General features: G+C 37.3%; 1 protein-coding gene across 14 annotated transcripts in view; it reads left to right on the forward strand.

Annotated features, from left to right (window-relative positions):
- The window catches only part of LOC135210724 (1-phosphatidylinositol 4,5-bisphosphate phosphodiesterase classes I and II-like), a 634,901-nt gene that overhangs the window by 595,587 nt on the left and 21,707 nt on the right, over window positions 1-17,607 (forward strand). For 10 of the 14 annotated variants that reach the window (XM_064243527.1, XM_064243524.1, XM_064243531.1 and 7 more), the window contains 2 exons: window positions 4,741-4,770; window positions 11,998-12,169. In XM_064243527.1, the coding sequence (XP_064099597.1) occupies window positions 4,741-4,770; window positions 11,998-12,169 (202 nt within the window). The remainder of the gene's footprint in view (window positions 1-4,740; window positions 4,771-11,997; window positions 12,170-17,607) is intronic. The other 4 variants (XM_064243534.1, XM_064243535.1, XM_064243537.1 and 1 more) reach the window with 1 other exon arrangement.

Here is a 17,607-nt window from a genome sequence, read left to right on the forward strand (position 1 = left end):
CCTTTAGTCAACTTTTTCAGTTGTATTTCATTAAACTTTATTTAAGAGAGAGAACAAAAGAATTGCTAACTTCTAGGTAAAAATTTAAATCTCTGGATTGGTAGCAGATGAAGACAAAATATGATTAGATTCAGTACTCTCTGTACCCCTCCATGAGGATGAAGGTATATGCTTGCTCCCTTAAAGCACTAACAAAAATTAACATGCTGTAAGCAAGCTACCAATGAAATGACATTAATAGAAACCAACATGAATTTGATGCAAAAATGAACGGAAAGGATGAAAGCACATCCAGAAAACTGACTAAGACAGTTGTGATTAGGGCAGTGTTGTTGACAACCACACAGAAAATGTGAGTGCAGTTTGCACCTTAGGAAGACTGAACATCTGCTAAGGGGTCCTTTTCAGTCTTGACTGGTATGAATTGGCATGAATGGTATTACCAAATCCATGGAAATAAGGCAGGAATGATAATGGGATTGTATGAAATAAATCCTAGGCTAATTGAGATCATTAAAAGGTAAATTCTGTTTTTGTAGTAAAACTTACCATGAAACATTTACATACTCATAGTTTGTAGCCCTAGAATTTTTCCTTAAGTTTTCTTTATCTGAAGTCTGATATTTTACGTATAATTATAGCTTTCATAATGTATTTGTCTGTTTAAATCTCACTAATATGAATTATGTGCTAGGATTTTGATATGGGAATTTGTTTGTAGCATTCTGACTTTCAGTACTCAATAAGGACACAGTCAAAATTATAAGCCTCCAGGTTCTTGGCTTAGATTTGATAGTTTTCCTATAATGTTAACCAGTATTTCATGCTAAGAAACAACAGTTTTTTTGGGGGGCCATTTAGATTCCATTACTGTGTTGGATATTATTTATTATATTACATTTACATGATACTACATATATAAATTTACATATAACAATATTTTGTTTTACTTTAACTATCTTGGCATGTTATATTGAAAACTTGTTGTTCAACTTCTGAATAATTTACAGAGGAAACTAAACATACTGAATAAAGAAAGGATCAAATTACTTCTAGAACTATGTTACTTTGATGTGACAGAGTAATATTTACAGTTATTTTAAATGACAATACTTTTTTAATAGAAAGTGGAAGTAGCATATGGTTTGTAACAAGTGAAAAAGTTTTGCTGTACAAGAAATGTTTTATTAAAGGCAAAGTTAGTGTGATAATAGTTGGTAAGTACTTCCACAATCTTTACAACCTGAGAGAGAAATCACAAATTTTTTTTTCTTTTGTTACTGCATTGGAAGTTGAAATGTTTAAAGTAAGAGTTTGATGCAAACTATGTTAAAGACACTATAGGAGACAGATGATGGGGTTCTGTATCTTTGACTGGTGTCTTCGCAGGTTAAAAACACCCCAACAATTTGTAACATCTTTCTAATAGATTATCTCAATTTCATTAACCATTTAGTAAGGCCAATTTGGTCAGGAGATAATAGACAGTGCTTTCTTATTAGCATAAGGTAGTTCTTTTGAAGGGCAAGATCGAAAGGCTTTCTTCTCTGTGTATGTATTGATTACTCTCACTTTTATATACTACAGTATTGCATTATTTTGGCACTGGGAAGCATTACTTAATTCTTGTGCATTTTTGCATGTGAATGTGTGTATCATTGTTTTTATATGGGCTAAAATGTTTCTTTACTTCACGGCAAACATAGCCGTTACATCTCTTGTATTAAAGTCATCTTAAAAGGTTGGATTTTGTAATTGCTTGATTCTTAAAGACTTGAAGATATTTTTTGGAACATTGAATGAAATTTTCCATTGGTGTTGTTTGTAGTGTTTGTGTTTTATTTTAGTGCATGCAGTTTTTAAGGGGTTGATGTTAATGTTTGCCATGCATCGTGCCTTTAAGCATGTTATTGGGTACTTAATTTTGGTCATGAATGCTTTAAAAACACTTGATGTTAGCTTTATATTATTTAATGCTATTTTTGTTTGAAAAACTAAAGTTTATGGCATGTATTTATTAATTGTATTTTGTTAATATGATTTTGCCAACCCTGTTTGCAGATTATGGCATTTGGTATGTCTTTCATCGAAATTTATATTTGTCGGAAGTGGATATTAATAATAAAAAATTATCTTACTAGATTTGAGCAACCACATGGTGTAATAGTTCACTTTCTTTCCAAGGTAAAAAGAACAGTATACTACAGTGTATGAAGTAATGTCCATTATTGTTATTTTCTTATTTAAATGGAAGGGAATATGGCGTGTCAGACATCTTTTTTATGGAGGCCAGATTTTTTGGATGTTAATTTATTTTAAATATGACAACAACACAATAATATGCCCTTTACTAATTGATCTATGGCTTGACTTGATTATGGAATGCAGTGTGGCCAACACAAAACTGTGAACTAAAAGATTCTGATAACAATCAACTTGACTTGGATGAGAGTGAAAGTTCCATCCAGCGCTCCAGGGCAGTCAGTGGCATGAATTTGTTCAGCTCCAGCATACTGACCCAGATAATGTGGCATGGCTGCATAATATTCTTTACATTTGCTAGATGATTGTATATTATCTATAATTAACTTTTTACAGTACTTCTGCTGTTTACTACATGAGCTGGTGTCTTCATGTAAGGTGCTGTTTTGACTTTTGTTAGTACAGTACTGTAATTCATTTGTCTATTATGTTCAGCTTTGGTGAACAGGTATCAAGTTTTTACATAATGTATTCCATTCAGTCTACTGAACCATGGACTATGCAAAATTTTGTATGCTTAGGAAAGCTGCTTTTGTCTAAGCTCAGATAACTAGCTCTTTTGAAAGACATCCAAGATTTTACCATCATGTATTGTGGTGGATATTTTATTCTAGGCTGCCATGCATTTTTTGCACTTCTCTTCATCTCTACAGCTTACAAGTCCAGAAAGAGTTTTTTCACACACACTTTTCAGAGGCTCCTCAACCCCCTACTCTTCTCATCCCCAAATGGAAGTAGGGCTCATGATTTCTATGCCCTTTTGCTTCTGATATTGCGTGACTCACTATTATTTAACTTCATTTTGCTACTTACAGTGCTCTTTGGTATACTGCTCTTCTAACCTATTACATGGATTTTCTGTGTATGTTTCGTAATAGCATCTCATAACTTTTTAGACAGCCTCCAATAGTCAAATGGGGCCAGTCCAGCACCTTATTACTGTAGTGCTTTATTGATACAAAGATAGTCTCTTATGATTTATTTTGTTCTTGCTCATGATAATAAAGCATCAGAGACTCCAGTAATAAGCAAAATCAGAGAAGATTTAAGGTAAAAATGGAATCCTATGGATTAATTTTTTGTTGCTTCTTTAAGACTACAAGTTCAAGTTTAGGTTTTGTGTTGGCCAGAGCCACCCTCTTGTTGTAGAGCGGACTACATTGAAAATGATTTTTGATAATATATCATTCCAGAAGTTGTTCTCAGCATCCCCAAATGTTGATTTCAGGGCCCCCCGTAGTGCTAGTACTACCACAGATTGAGAGCTGCTGGTTTATTAACAGAGCTCAAATAGAATAGCAATCTCTTGCTTATGTAAACATATCAGATCAAATTCGTTCTCATCCATTGTTGCCAGCCTAAAGTCTGCCATTCATATGGTTAAATATTCTTGGTATGTTTAGTGGGTCACCATCTGTTGTCAGAACTACCTGTACTCAATAACTACACAAATTGATCATTGTTTTGATGGCCCTAGTACTCTTAAGTCATTCCATATTTCAATTCAACTCTATTTTCTTAAGTATGATAAAGAGCAGAGGATGTTGGTTGCACATGATTTATTTACTAATTATCTGTAACATTCACTGGAAAATGAGTGCCCATCTTTTAAGCCTACCATTGAATTAATAATTATTGTTATTTTTTATTTTGAAGGATTTTTAAATGTCCTTCTTGCCTAATCCTTGGAAAGGAAAGTGAAATACTGTATTGTTACACATGATGTTTGTTTGAGTCATTATAAAAAAGGAAAAGTGTTGAGTAATATTCAAATGAGCTTGCATTCACTGTGTGCTGGATGTGTATATGTCAATAAAGATATATTGTATGTGTATGTGCAAATGTATAGGTTAAAGGTACTAAACCATTTAGTTTCATTCCAACATGAAATTATATACCTGCAATGTTGTGGGTTCAGTTCCCACCAAAAGATATATAATTTTATTGTGGGTTAATATTTAAATGGGGTATAGTTTCTTTAATACGTATATGTATGTATGAATGCTATACATATATTATTATGCATATACAGTATGCAGGGTAAATATAATACGTAGATTATCAAGTACATATCTGGTTTTGTCTTAATAGGTAATCATTACTTGTAGTTTATATTTCTCTTGAATGAAATTAATCAGAATTTACTGCTACTCACTCATCAGCAAATTTGCTCTTATTTATTTAGCTTATATCTTGCATTTGAGACATAGTTATTAGTGCTAAGCAGTCTTGTAAAGTAGTTTTCAGCAAAGTATTGGCAGAAAATAGTAAGACAGTATTGTTTTTGTTGCTGAAATGGCAAATTAGTAGCATGATCATAGTTACAATGCCAATATCACTGCTATCATCAAATTTTATATTTGTGTGTTTTTGGGTTCTTATTATACTTCCATTTTTTCTTTTTATTTTTTTTTCTTTTTTTATTTTACCTCTGGTATAACGAACTGAGAGAATTGATGTAGCGCTTTTTCCATAAAGTCTGCTAAGAAATTGGACACTTCGTGGAAGGTGAGTCTCAAAATAAATTCTTCTTCCGTTTGATTCAAAATAAATGTCATTTTCCTTAAGTATAGGTTGATACAAAAAAGAAGTAACATGGATTAACCATCATTTTAGTAAAGATCTTATTTTAATTGCTTAACTTGTGAGTTACTTCATAAAAAGGCCTAATATTCACAAATAATATTGTAATTTTACTATATATAATATGCATTTTATGTAGATTTTATGCAGATCAGTACATTTTCAGTTCACTTGTTTAGTAATAATCAAGATACTGTATGATATCACCATTATTCTTTTTATTGCTATTCCATTTAATTATTAGATAACATATTCCAAATTGCATTATCTTTTAAGGTTAATTTATGAAAGAAATTAAATTAAACTAATGTTTGCAGCAATTAAGTTATATGAGTGAGCACATTCTGTATATGCTTTATGGATATGCTTTTACCATCAGCACCATCATCGTAAATATTTATGGTGTGCGTTAGCTTTCCCCTTTATGGGGATAGTTTTTTTATATGCAAATATACACAAGATAACATCTTTGTATATGTAGGTGACATTTATAATGTTAGATATATTTAAAGAATAGGTAAGTGTTTGGATGAGACAATATTGTCATTGCTTGTGAGTTGTAAAGATAAGCCAGAAAAAGTTGAAAGATGGTACATATTTTATATTTGTTGTCCTGGTGAACTCCAGAAAAATTTTGTGATGTAATTGAAATTAAAATTCAAATTAAACTTCTAAAATTATTACGTATCACAATCACAGTACGTATTGTCTGTTGAATTACATTTTTTCTAGTAAAAATAAAGTAAGACTTGATGCCAACTAATTTTCAAAGTAGTCACAAGACATAACTCAGCATATTAAGAATTAATAAGAGATGCATCATAGCTGTGGTTGCAGTCTTGCTCTTCATAAATTATCACTGAATATTTTGACTATTCGGAGACCTTCTGCCTTTGTGGAATAAGAATATGGCTATCCAGCTGCTGTAGATGTTGATAACAGATACAGTTGTGACAAATATATACATATGAGATAAATGATGAGTAATACATGCCAAGACATCCATGAGATGATAGCTACCAGAATTTTAAAAGAACTTTCAGATGAAAACAGTGAGACTTTCTGTGTTAGGGGTGTGGTTAAATTATTTTCACTAGTGTAATTGGTAATAATAATTTTTGGTGAAAGGTTTTATTTTCAAATTATTATCAGGGATCTAACTATTATGCTACTTATTGCCTTCAGCTTGGATCTCCCTGAGTCCTGGGTGGAATGATGCTTTAGCAAACAAGAATTGACTTAATCCTCTCATGCTTATATTCATTATTTATCAGTTGCCTCGCTGCTATATACCAAGCCTCAAAAGTGTTTTCTTCTCTTCTGATGTTTCATTCGGTTATTGAAAATCTACTGTTTGTTGGTTACCCCAGAAATTATTGTGTAATTGTTGCCTTTGCCTATTAAAACTGGTAGGTATCAGATGTTTTTATTATAATGTAACTGAATGTATTTCACTGCTGGTTTTTAAAAAATCCAGTTTTAGTGACTGAAAATGCTGAGATACTGTCACTGCTTGTAACTCATGCAAAAGACACTGAACCCTGTCGCTTATACACTCCTGCAGCTCTGCTGTTGGTCAGCTGATTGCTTGCTTGGTTGTTTGATTTTTATTTTAACCTGTTATGACTCCAATGACATCAAATGATGTCTTGCATATTTCATCCCAACCATGTCATCCGTATAACATAAAAAAGTTGACTGATTTTTTTTTATCAGATATTATTGCGTTGACATCTGGAAGATGGTTTATCTCTACCTCCCAATAAGTAGGGGCTGTTTAATTTTCCTTGTTTTATATGTAATATAGGACATAAAAATCAGTAGTATATACATATCCACATTATTGTTAAGGAGTTTTACCATATTTTTTCATGGTGCAGCAAGAATGTATAAATACATAATATTTTCATGTACAATTACATATTTTAAAAAAATTAAGAACTCTTTGTTCTCAGCTAACTCCAACACATGATTTTAACTATATACATACTGTGTAATTATGTTGTTTTACATTTTCAGAGATAGCAGAATATGTAAAGCACAATTATTTGGTTGCAGAATTATACCAAATCAAGCATTCTATGATGAAAAACATATTTGCAATAAGCAATAAAATAAAATTATATCCGTAAGCTTGTGAGTGGCAAGTCAGAACATAATGTGTTTTACCACAGATGTATTGACCCCCCCCCCCCCGACACCCACACACAACAAGTGGTTAATATTGGTGAGGAAAACACTAGTTTCAAGTGAAAAATTGTGTGATTCATAATTTTGGTTCTGAAACAAAAAATAGATTATAATACGTACCATTGTATTATCAGAAGGTGAATTTGAAGATATCTTGTTGACATAGATACGCACTTAATTGCTAGTAAGAAAAATAGCAGAAATATATTTTAAAAGAAAGCTTAGTAAGTTCAAGAATGTATTTTTGTAGGCCTCTTTAAGCTCATTATTGTTTGTAAGCCTATACTGAATGCAAAAATTGATTCAGAGTGAAACCTAGCTAGTTAATAATAGTTTTCTTTTGTATGTTGCCTATTTTAATTTATGCATTGTGACATAATTCATTAGGCTGAGAAGAAACAGGAGGTTAAGAAAAATAGCATTACAGTATACACACACACACACACACACACACACACACACACACACACACACACACACACAGCCCCGTGTTATCGGCAATCCGGTTTTACAGGTCTTGTCTAGTGATGAAAATCAGCATTTTTTGGAACCGATTTCTGCTTATCGGCGCTGATAATTGTTTATTGGCGCCAATATATACCTATTAGAGGCTCTGATAACCTTGAAAAGTTTGCGACCTGAATGAATTTTTCCCATTTAAAATAATGTAAATACAAATAATTCTTTCAGACCTCAGAAACTTTGACTCTTAAACATTTTTTATGTTTTTAAGTATATAGACTTAAATTAGAATAACCTTAATTATATACAAATAATGCGAAGTAAAATTAGGTTCACAAACACAACACTCAAACACACTTTATGCTACACAGATAACATTTGTTGGGTGGTCGCTTTAAAATGGTATGTGATATAAGGAAGAGCATCCCCTCAAAATATGTTTTAATCTGTGTTCAGTTATATACCCTTGAACACAGAATTAACTTTCATGAATACAGAACTCAAGCATATTTGATGTTTATGTTAGGTGCAGCGCAAAAAATGTGTACGTAATTACACTAGAGTAAAAAAGGGAAAGAGTGAACTTTTTATGGAAGGAGGACCAATACACAAGTGAGCATATGTGTTCACTGTGATGATGCTATACGCAAGAGAAATTTCCAGAATACGTAGATTCTGATGTAATCTTGAGCCAAAGTTATGCTATCTCATGTTGAACATGTTATAAAAAGAAGCTTCTAGAACTTTTCTGATGTAATCCTGGTCAAATATTGCGTATTCACAAAAAAGCAGGATTTGTCATAGAGCAGTATTTGCTAACAACAGGAGCTCACGAACATTGATATCTGGATTTTCTTTCAGTGTAGTCACTCTGGGGAAATAGATATTTCTTTTTAATATATTTCTTCAATAAAAAAGTAAATATAGTAATTAACATTAAAAGGCTGAGTAACAGTCAAAAACAATCATTTTGAAAAACATTCTCTCTCTCTCTCTTTTTCCCGATATTCGACCTCTGAAGAGTTTATAGTAAAGACATACATCTAAAACAAGTTTTTTTTTATACATTCCACAACCATTCTGGGACATAAGACACACTTCTTGGTTTGGGTGGTTCTTCAGGGCGCTATCAATGGACACTTTTTGTGGGATGTGTGTGTGTTTTTGGCCTGAAGCACATTTCCCAAACCAGAATAACAAATTTTTATACATCTGGTTCATAACCTGATTTGTTCATGAACAGGACTGTTCATTAATCGAGGCACTATTGTGCGTGTGTGTGTGTGATATATATATATATATATATATATATATATATATATATATATATATATATATATATATATATATATATATATATATATATATATATATATATATATATATATATATATATATATATTTATCTATTTATTATTTGTGTATTCAACAATAAGATTCAACAAAACTTAATACTTAGTTTGTATGTGCCTCAGAATGTCTTTGGCAATACGTACTTTGCAATAGTAGTTCAGCATGAACTGTAGACTGAAATTACTAAAGAAATCTAATAGTGTGAGATGTGGTCTCGGTATTGCATTCATTATCGTACATACCAGAATTGATGAAGAGGACAGATCATCGACAAGGGTTTTGCTTGGCATTATACAAGAAATTAGACTTAGAAAGAATCAGGATGCTGAAACAGGGTAGTACTCCATTTGCATCCTTTGTGGTTGGCAAGTTTTTTGTATGTTGGTTTTTTCAGCATGAGAATTCATTTAATTTTTTTTTTATTAAAAATGATTGTATGAGTTTCATTAAGCATATTCCTTGATAGGAGGTTATGATAGAAATCTTGTGACATTAAGAACCAATCTTGGTAACAATCTGTTTACATGGTTTCAGAAAAGTTTTCTACTTTTCACATACGTATAAATAAGTGGTATTTTATATCAAATTTTAGAACTATTTAGCATTAAGTATGTATGTATTGAACCCAATTATAATGATTTGAAAAAGAGTTTTTTAATCATTTTTTTAAGTGTTAATACTGTGTATACTGTATATCTAAGTTTTATGCTGCGTGATGAGTATATACTCACATTGTGTGTGGTTATGAAATGTTTGGTATTTATAACCATAACATCTTCAAGCTATCTACATCTGTATAACCTTGGTGAAGTACATAGGTGCATAGTTTCATTAACACTTATATTGTCAAGATAAAATCTCCTCCGTTTTTCACATTCACCTATTTTTACATTTTTTTTCAGATATGATAATAGTACACCAAATTCATGACAGTAAACCCTCTAATAGGCTTTGGAAACATTTGGATAATTATAAACATGTTTTTTGTGCGTAGCACTCTGCTTCATTGATTGGAATGTTGGAGCATGAATTAAGTATGCTATATTTATTAATTTAGAATTTGGGTAGGACAATGGCCTAAAATCATGAAATCTTAGGTAACACTGTCTTCTCATTACACTGCAACTTCAGAGAATAAAACTGTTGTGTTTTGAGAAAAATTACCTCTGAAACCACAAAATGCAATTTAATATCTTCACAGGCACAAAAATATATCATTTCAATATAGTTCCTCTGAATTGTTTCTTCCTGTAATTGGTGTAATTTTATTCCTTGATGTTCTTTCATTTATCAGCATTGCAGCTAGAGACTATTAATTGCCTTAATGGAATGCACATTACATTCAAAACGGCAGAATCAGATCTTCAGCCAGATGTTCTTAGCTAATCAGTTTGCACCCTTAGAGTGTAACTGAAGCACAATCTGGTGAAATACTGTCTTTGTCTACATATAATATTCTTTATATGTATATCATACATTGCCCCCTTTCTTGCTCACCCTCATTGTTTGTAGTAACCTTTTATGCATTATTTTTCATTCTCTTACTAAAACTTTGCTGAGTGTGCACTTCATTAGTTGCAAGTTTTCCAAAGTAAACTGCTGCCTTCCAACTTTCCATGTGCTTCATAATTTTATATCTGTTAAATTTTGGATCTTGAGGTGCATTTGTTTATATTAAATTTGTACCATGAGTTGTGAGTTTAACACAGTATACTTTGATTATGTACAGGCAGTCCCTGGTTATCAATGGAGTCGGTTACAGCCAATGCTGTTTTATGGGCATTTGTCTAGCTCCAAAAATCAGCGATGTTTGGCGCCATATTATGCTGATTTCCGGTTATCAGCGCTGATAATAGAGTTATCCCACTGATACATACTTAACAGAAGCACCATTAAACCAGTTATCTGTGCCATAAGCGCCATAGATCACAGATTTTCGGTTATCTGCGATTTTTGCTTATCATCAAGCTGTCAGAATGGGGCCCCCAGTGACGCATGTACCTGAGATTTTACTGTTTATCTTGAGACTTTTTCTTGAGCCATCTTCTCCTCTCAGACCAGCTTTGCATTTCTTTTTTCTCACTTGTTTTGAGGACACACTTTCTAAGTCTTCATGTACCTCATCAGTGAGAAAGGCACATTTGTAAGGGTCTACTTACCGTTTCAGGTCATCATGTGATCCTGTATTTTATTGTTAGTCAAAGCAGCTCTTCATTGAGATTGTCCACTTATTTCAGTAGACCCAGCCAGAGCAGCATATACTTTTTTAATGCGCTGATTATGTCGTGTTATAGTTGGGCTCAGCATTGGATAAATGTTGTCCTTGTTGCTGTCTACAGAAGTACAACCATTCTTGGTGTGTATTATCAGGTTGCTGTTCATTGTAATTCATATTAATCCAACACATCAGCCACACTTTTTATAACTAGGTAAATTTGTTTTACTTTTTCCATTTCCTCACATTGTTTTAATGTTATATCTGCTTTCAATTAGAAGGCTATGGACTGAGCACTGGAAGTGGAGCTTTCAGGCCCAGTTAACAGCAGGATAGTAAAAAGTTTTAGTCATTTACTAGGGAAAACGGCTTATCCTTTCTCCTTTTTACAGTCGACTTTGTTTTCTTACGTATTCTTACTGAAGTAATGTACATACAGCAACATGCTGTGAGGTCTTGTGTCTTCAGCTGTGAAGACCTTTATGAACCCTACATTTGATGAGCTGTAAGAGAATAAGGGTAGCAAGTTAAAGGCAAGTTTGGTTAGTTCACAGGAGTTAAACCCCAAACACAATCCTGACGTACATGAAAGTCTAATTTGTTTTAGGAGATTTTGCTTTTTTGTGCTTCCCTTTCAGCTACATGCAGTAATTCTTTCATTTTTATTTCACAGTGTTTGGAGTACTTCAGTCAACACCTGAGCTCTATAGCTCTTATAATCTAATTACGTATGTGTTACCTTTCAGATGCCAAATACAGTACTATAGTTGTCTGGTAGAGAGCTTAGCAAAGCTATATTTGAAAAGCTTCCGAACACTTGCTTTGGTTTGGAGAAGTAATTATTAGATACAGACTTTAATTGTATACCTTGCTATGCTTTATCATATGGTTGAGGCAGTTCTATGCATAAAAAAACTTGGTTTAATTTTCAGAGAACCATCAGGGCCCGTTAAAAAGGAGGGCTCACAGGAATTAAGTACAATGCAAGAAGAGCTTGAAGAAAAGTTACAAGAACTAGACAAAGCTCATCAGGCAAGTCTCAATGAACTGATGCAGTCACAGTTAATTGGAGAAAAAAAACTTCAGGAAAAATATCATGAACCTGTAAGTATTTAGATACTTTTCATATAGATTACTTAAGATTTTTTAGGGGAGAAGGCATCGTACAGAACTCCTGACTTCCAGTTGCTGATAAAAATAGTTGTTCATATACGGAACAAACCTTCGGTCTTAACATTTGGATTTACTAGCGCCAAGCTGGAAACCGGTAGAATTAAAATTACACTTGTGAGATCCAGGGACTATTGGCATCTATACCAGGTCACGGGGGATGTATACCCCGAATGCCCACGGCTACCTGTGACCCACCAGTTATTTTCCTACCGCCTTTAAGATAAGACGTGTTACTGTCTATCTGATTTAAAGCCGGTTTTTCAGTTTGCCCGTTTTTTATCCTTTTCATTTTAATTTTTGATTACCTTTTCTTTCTCCGAGTGTGCTCAGTGTGAGTGAAGAGTGTATAAGTGGTATGATGGAGATTTTTGCCTCAACATCGGGATCGTCTGCCGTTTCGAAAAGGAGACAAAGGAAATGCCCAGGAGTCAGTGGCTTTCCATGTTCTAGATTTCTAACTTTGGTGTCGAGGGATCCTCATCCAACGTGTAGTAGGTCGAGGGAAAACATATGTACGGTTACTAATCCATGTTCTGTTTGTCGCGGTTGGTCGGTGGAACAGTGGAAAAAGTTCTATGAGAAAGGCCAATACAAAAGGAAGGTGGTGACGCCATCTTTGGATGACCAAACCTTACCGGCTTCTTTTGTATCAGCAATAAACCAGGCTACTCCATATGTTTCTCCCCCTGCTTTTGATTTGTCCCATACCCCTTTGGTTTTTCCTAGCGATTCAGTATCGGAAACGTCAGGAGGGGCCTTGGGTAATTTTATGAATAATATGCACTCTCCTATGTTCCCAGCAAGTAGAGGGGGAGCACCGACATCTTTGTTCCAGGCTCCTGCTCCCGAAGCGCATAGGTTGGACGGTACGTGGTCAGCGCTAGGCCTACCAGGCGTACCAACCTTGGATGGTTTGCTTGCGCATTATATGGCGTCACGGTTCCAGCAGGGTCCGGCAGCGCTGAATGTTCCTCATCCCCCTGGCTTGCAATTTATGGGAATTAATGCCGCGGCTACGCCATCAAATTCGATGTTTACAGCGGTGCAGAACGTGGGAGGTAGTTTGGCAGCAAACGTGCAGTTACCAGCAGAAACCTCACAGTCTCTCCCTACGAGAGGGGTGACGTCACAACATACGTCACACACCGATATGGCAGGCATGATGACGTCACAGACTGCTTCTCGGCCTATTTCGCTGCACCCAGACTCTAATACGCCTTCTGACTCGGCAATGCAAACTGTAATGCAGAAATTACAGGATATAGAGAAGAGAATGGATAAGAGAGACAAAAAGAAAAGGTGTGATTCGCCTTCGTCTTCTTCCTCTAGTTCGGCGTCATTACTAAGTCCGATAACGTCACGGCGAGCGCCAGTCAAGCGTTGGAGGAGGATTCGGGAGTTCGCGACTGATCTTCGGGCTAAGAGGAGAAGAATCAATTCTTCTTCATCTTCAGACCAAGACTGTCGTATCCAAGTCAGCAGGAAGGTCGGGAAGTCAGTAGCTAGTAAGCACAAGGCTAGCAGACGAAGCTGTTCGCAAGAGTCCGAACAAGTGAGAGAGGCGACGGACTAGCGGCCGATGCGGAGTTGCCAGCTCAGATTGCAAAGACTACGATACCGCTGGTAAAATCGACGTTGGCGGCGAAAGGTGCAGCAGAGGATAGAATGCAGGTCCCAGTTTCGCCCGTAAGGCCATTCAAAATATGTACGAAGGACGATAAGGCTCCTATTAAAAGTACGAAGAATAGGGAGTTGGCAACCTCGGCGGATACGTTCGTGGAAGGCAGTGTCCGTCTGGATGAAAGGTCGAGGTCGAGTTCGACGCTCGTAAACGATACCAATACTAATAGAGACGAAGTTATATCTGTCTCAAGGGAGCCTTCATCTTGGAGATCTAGACGAGATTCTCGCTCTAGATCCATGAGCAGAGAAAGAGTGAGGCGTTCTCGTTCCCCTGCTGTCTATTCGGGATCGAGCCAACGGCGGCCAGCAAAGATCAAAGAGACCGCGGCCGTAGGGGCAGGCGGCCGTGGAATTCCGGGCCGTCTGTCAGAAGATAGGGCGAGACAACATCCCTTGTGACGGAGAACAGTACATTAGAGCCGGAGGAAGGAGAAAACCAAGAGTTTCTGGCCTCGTATGCAGAGGTGATTGATTTGATTCGTCAATTCAATAACCTTTCGGAGAAGACAGAAACACCGGCCAGTATGCTTCCTCCTGGAATTGACATGGCATTTGGATTAAAAAAGGGATACCAAGGTGTCGTATGAATTGCCTTGTTCGAGTCATGCGGATTCTGTCTTACAACACATAAACGCAAAGATTGCAGGAAGGGATAATTCCTTAAGATCTAATAGATAATTTAAATTTATTCCCCCTCCGATGATGAAGCAAAGGAAATATTATACGACACCGAAGGTCCCTTTGCTGTCTAGACAAGTGAACCCTAATGTTGTAAGATTAAGGCCTGGATTAACCTTGGATCAGGTTAAAATGGAGTGCCCTTCGATGACGTACCAAGAGGCTGCTACGGTAGAAGCAACAGCTTCTTATGTCTTTCAGGCTGCTTCTTGGTTAGATCTTTGGTCAACTGCAGTGGCAAAGATTGCATCCTCGGAAGTGACAAGAAAAGTAGTGGATGAATCATTGTTCATTAGATTACTACAGTCAGGTTCCAAGGCGATTGCGTACCCGACAAACGTAAGTGCCAATGTTTGGGCAAATATCCTGCTAATGAGGAGAGATGCAGCGTTGGCTAGACTAAGCCGCACTGTGGATTTGGATTCCCTGATAGCGATGAGGAATGGGGATATCTTGGAGTCTGGGGGGTTGCCTGGCAAATCACTGGAAGGTGTGGCAGGAACTAGGGGCAGAGCAGTGGGTAGTGGATGTTCTCAGGATCGGGTATTTGATCCCGTTCGAGGTAACCCCGCCCCTGACAGATCAGCCATTACCCCACTTCGCTTATGCCCACGAATCTCAGAAGGCCATTATTCTGCAGGACGAAGTGAAGAAGATGATGGAAAAAGGAGCTGTGGAACAAGTATGCAGTCCGTCAAAAGGCCTCTACAGCAGGATTTTCCTGGTACCCAAAGCCAACGGGGAGTGGAGGACAGTAATGGGCCTGTCAACTCTGAATCTGTTTATAAGGAAAACCAGTTTCAAAATGGAAACTCCAAAAACGGTTCTACAAGCAGTCAGGATCGGGGACTTTATGCTGACAGTCGATCTAAAGGACGCATATTTTCAGATACCAGTCCATCAGTCTTCAAGGAAATTTCTCTGCTTCAGTCTTGCACGGAAAGCTTTCGAATTCAAGGTCCTGTGCTTCGGATTGACAATGTCTCCTCACGTTTTTACAAGTGTTCACTCTCGTGTCTACGTGGGCGCATGCTCAGGGGATCAGGCTAATAAGATATCTGGACGATTGGCTGGTGATAGCAAAGTCCAGGGAGAAATTACTCAGGGACAGGGCGACCCTCCTGCAGCTTTGTCACAGCCTAGGTATTGTGATAAATCAGGTGAAGTCGCAGTTGGATCCAAGTCAACGTTTGGAGTATCTGGGAATGGTTATAGACACAACAGAAGCCAAAGTATTCCCGACAGACCAAAGAATAGAGAAATGCAAACAAGTGGTGAATGCCTTTCTGGGAAAACAAACACAGCCAGCAAGACAGTGGCAGGTGGTGCTGGGAATCCTAACCTCCCTGGAGAAGCTAGTACCACAAGGAAGGCTACACCTTCGGTCCCTACAATGGAGGATGAAGGAGTTTTGGTCACCAATAGTAGATCACCCGTACGAGCAAATTCCCTTGTCGGCAGAAGTGAGGAAAGACTTGCTGGTGGGTGAACGACGACAATCCTCTCCAGACCTCTTGCTGTTCTCGGATGCGTCACTAGAAGGCTGGGGAGCCCATATGGAGGAGTTGATGGTGTCAGCAAAATGGAGTTGCAAGGACAGAGAACTCCATATAAACATGCTTGAGTTAAAAGCAGCGTTTCTAGCTCTACAGGAATTCAGGGAGAGAGTAAAGGGACACTGAGTGGTATTGATGTCAGACAACACCACAGTAGTAGCTTGGTAGTGGACAGGATGCTCATGTTGTGGGAAGGACCGATCATAGACCTATTTGCAACCAGGTACAACAAAAAGTTGGAAGTGTATTGTTCGGTAGTCCCAGACGCAGAAGCAGTAGCAGAAGATGCACTACAACACCCTTGGGACAATCTGGACGTGTATGCATTTTCTCCATTTTGTCTAATCCGTCAGGTTCTGAACAGGGTAATGCGGTCTCAGAACCTCAAGATGACCCTGGTAGCTCCGTTATGGCCGAAGGCAGAGTGGTTTCCAGACCTACTGGAACTCCTAATAGATGTGCCGAGAGAGTTACCCCCATGGAGCAACCTACTGTGTCAGCCGCACATGGAGAGGTACCACCAGTCGGTGAAGTCCCTATCGCTTCACGGGTGGAGACTGTCAAGTATCTCCTCCGAGCGAGAGGGTTTTCGCAGAAAGCAGCAACTCAGATGGCAGGAAATATCAGAAAATCATCTGCGACAGTATACCAAGGAAAGTGGTCAGCATACTGTGATTGGTGTCGTAGAGGGAACTGGTCTCCACTCGGTACCACTATTCAGCAGTTAGCAGACTTTCTGATATATCTCAGAACAGAAAAGCATACTATGTCTGTATCTGCAGTGAAGGGGTACAGGGCGGCTCTAGCCTCAGTCTTACGAATAAAAGGAGTGGACATTTCGTCTTCATGGGAGTTGGCCATGCTGATGAGGAGCTTTGAACAGTCATGTCCACCAAAGGAACTAAAAGCCCCAGATTGGGATCTGACCATGGTACTGAGTAGTCTGACAAAACCCCCCTACGAACCACTGAGGCAGTCCACGGATAGGAGCCTGACCCTGAAGACAGTCTTCTTATTGGCCCTGGCTTCAACCAAAAGGGTGGGGGAGCTACATGGCCTGTCATATCTCATAAAGCACTCGAGAGGTTGGAGGTCAATGGTATTTGAGTTTGTTCCAGAATTCGTGGCCAAGACCCAAAACCCAACAATAGTAGACGGCAGATTCGACTCCTTTACCATACCTTCCTTGGCAGACTTTGTAGACAATGACAAAGATGAGATGCTTCTGTGCACTAAGGGAGTACTTAAGAAGAACAAGGCACCTCAGGCTGGGGTGCCGGAGGTTGTTCGTAAGTACAGGATGGAACAAAAAGGAAGTGTCCAGGAATACAATATCGTTTTGGCTAAGGGAGACGATCAGAGATGCTTATTTGGAAGAAGACAGAGGGTCAGATAGCCAGGTGGGAGCTAGAGCTCATGACATCAGGGGCTTGAGTGCTTCTCTGGCATTTA

The sequence above is a fragment of the Macrobrachium nipponense genome, chromosome 4, assembly GCF_015104395.2.
Source record: "Macrobrachium nipponense isolate FS-2020 chromosome 4, ASM1510439v2, whole genome shotgun sequence".
Lineage (NCBI taxonomy): Eukaryota > Metazoa > Arthropoda > Malacostraca > Decapoda > Palaemonidae > Macrobrachium > Macrobrachium nipponense.